General features: G+C 60.2%; 1 protein-coding gene across 1 annotated transcript in view; it reads left to right on the top strand.

The window, feature by feature from the left end:
• The window catches only part of CEP104 (centrosomal protein 104kDa), a 23,654-nt gene that overhangs the window by 4,876 nt on the left and 16,657 nt on the right, over nt 1-2,121 (top strand). Inside the window, exons 3-5 of the mRNA XM_015570076.1 lie at nt 74-212; nt 1,186-1,248; nt 1,497-1,573. Coding sequence (XP_015425562.1) covers nt 74-212; nt 1,186-1,248; nt 1,497-1,573 — 279 coding nt within the window. The remainder of the gene's footprint in view (nt 1-73; nt 213-1,185; nt 1,249-1,496; nt 1,574-2,121) is intronic.

The raw sequence follows: 2,121 nt of genomic DNA, 5'->3' as shown, positions 1-2,121 counted from the left end.
CCCGCCCCGGCTCTCTCCCTGGGTTTCCTACGAGGCTGCACTCACCCAGCTGAGCCTGCTCTGTCCCTCGCAGCTACGTTTCCCTCTGCGACAACGAGAAGACGGGCTGCAGAGCGCGGGAGCTGAAGTCGGTCTATGTGGACACCGAGGGGCAGTTTCTGAAACTCGTTTTTCACCAAAATCACGCCAACAAGTACAATGTCTACAATCAGGTGACGCCCCTCCCCGTGCCGACCCCCAGCTCCGGTTGGGTCCTGTTGGGTCCTGTGTCCCGTGTCTTTGCAAAGAGGCTCTTTCAGTCTTCTGTGCGGTGGCATCTCTATGGGGAATGCTAAGCTCCCCTAGAGGGAGCCGCTGGCCCCGCTGCTATGCAGGCAGGGAGCCCCACTGGTCCCACTGCAGGCAGGGAGCTGGAGGGGAGCTGATGGGGAGCTGGAGGGGAGCTGACAGGGAGCTGAGGGGGAGCTGAGGGGGAGCGGGAGGACTCCTCACCTCGTCCTTCCTCCACACGCCTCCCCCGTGTTTTCACCGTGACGTCCAGGTGGGGTCCGACTGCAGCCGCAGTGATTCTCAGGAAGTGGGTGGGAAGGGGCTCCTCCCCCGCCGGTGAGACTCAGACCGATGAGCCGTGGGAACCTTGGCGTCCATTTCTTTGTCTCATTTACCAAGCATGTTGCGGTGACCCCCATGAGCCTCGAGCAGAGGGTTCCCTGAGAGGCTGGGTTAAAACTGGGAGGCTTGCCCTGGCCAGTGTGCTCAGTGAATAGAGCGTCGGCCTGCGAACTGAAAGGTCCCGGGTTCGATTCCGGTCAAGGGCACAGGCCCAGGTTGTGGGCTCGATCCCAGTGTGGGGCGTGCAGGAGGCAGCCGATCCATGATTCTCTCTCATCATGGATGTTTCTGTCTCTCCCTCTCCCTTCCTCTCTGAATTCAATGAAGTCATATTTATTTTTTTAAAAACTGGGAGGCTTTTAGCTGTTACTGTTTTCATATCCTCTAAGCGTTAACATAGCCACTTGGTTCAGCTCAGAATATCAGCTTACGTGACTTACAGTGCTCACTGGTAGCCTGCACATGAGCGCAGCATGTCACCAGGGACGCGCTCCCGTGGCGGCCTCGCACTGGCGGCTGTGACAAAGACGACGGCTGCCCACCTCCCACACGTGCTTTCTGTTGCTCCCCCAGGTCGCCCTGGTTGCCATGAACATCATCGGGGACCCCGTGGGCAGCAGCGATGAGAGCAACATTGTGAGTGTGGGAGTTTCATTTCTACAGAAGAGACTGTTTCCAACAGGAGGGAAGGGTCATTGTCACAAAAGGCGTCATCGTGAAATCTGTGCAGAAGTGACGGATGAATAAGACTGTCCTTGTCGCGAGAACTGAGGCCGCCCCTCCGGGAGCCTGGCCCGGGCGCTTGCTGGCCTCCGGCGCCCTTAGTCCGGCTCTGTGCTGCTCCTTTCTCCTCCGAGATGCTAACCAGCCTTCTCCCCCCCCAGGCCTCGAGGGAGAAGCTGATTGACCACTACCTGGGGCAGCGCCCGGAGGACCCAGCCCTGGAAGGAACCTGCTCTGGGTAAGAGCCCCCCCCCCACCGCAGGCAGTGAGCGGGGCTTCAGGGCCCCCCGACAGGTGAGCATCGCCTCCGGGGGGCCGGCCCAGGCCTCTGATGGGTGAAGGCCCGGTGTAGGCGTCTCCGGTGTTGCCCTTCCGAGGCAACCGTTTCTCGTTGGCTCGGGTTTCTTACTAGAGGTTTCTAGTGCGTTCCGGAAAAGGCCTGCCGCCGCCTGGGGGTATTTATTGGCTCGAGAAACGGTCAGTTACCGAGGCTTCCCGTCCCTCTGCGTTGAGGCTGTTCTAAGGAACTGAGAAGTAGGTGCCACACCTGTGTCTGTAAGTGCAGCGTTTCCAGCTCCTCTCCCCCTTCACAGTAACGGCTGGACATGCGCATTGTTTTGCTGCCTCTTGTTTGGAAGTAGGGCCTTGGTAGGTCAGAGTGGAGGGAGCTACGGACCCCGCTCCGCACGTCCCTGCTCCCTCTGCTCCGGCCTCCGCACCCTCAGGCCTGCCTGCGGTTTACACAGCCGGGCTGCAGAGGGGGGCTGGTCCCAGACAGGGAACAGA

The sequence above is a fragment of the Myotis davidii genome, unplaced genomic scaffold (genome assembly GCF_000327345.1).
Source record: "Myotis davidii unplaced genomic scaffold, ASM32734v1 scaffold1250, whole genome shotgun sequence".
In the NCBI taxonomy this organism is placed as follows: Eukaryota; Metazoa; Chordata; class Mammalia; order Chiroptera; family Vespertilionidae; genus Myotis; species Myotis davidii.
Note: the sequence above shows the minus strand (reverse complement) of the source record. Positions and strands in the feature narration are given on the sequence as shown.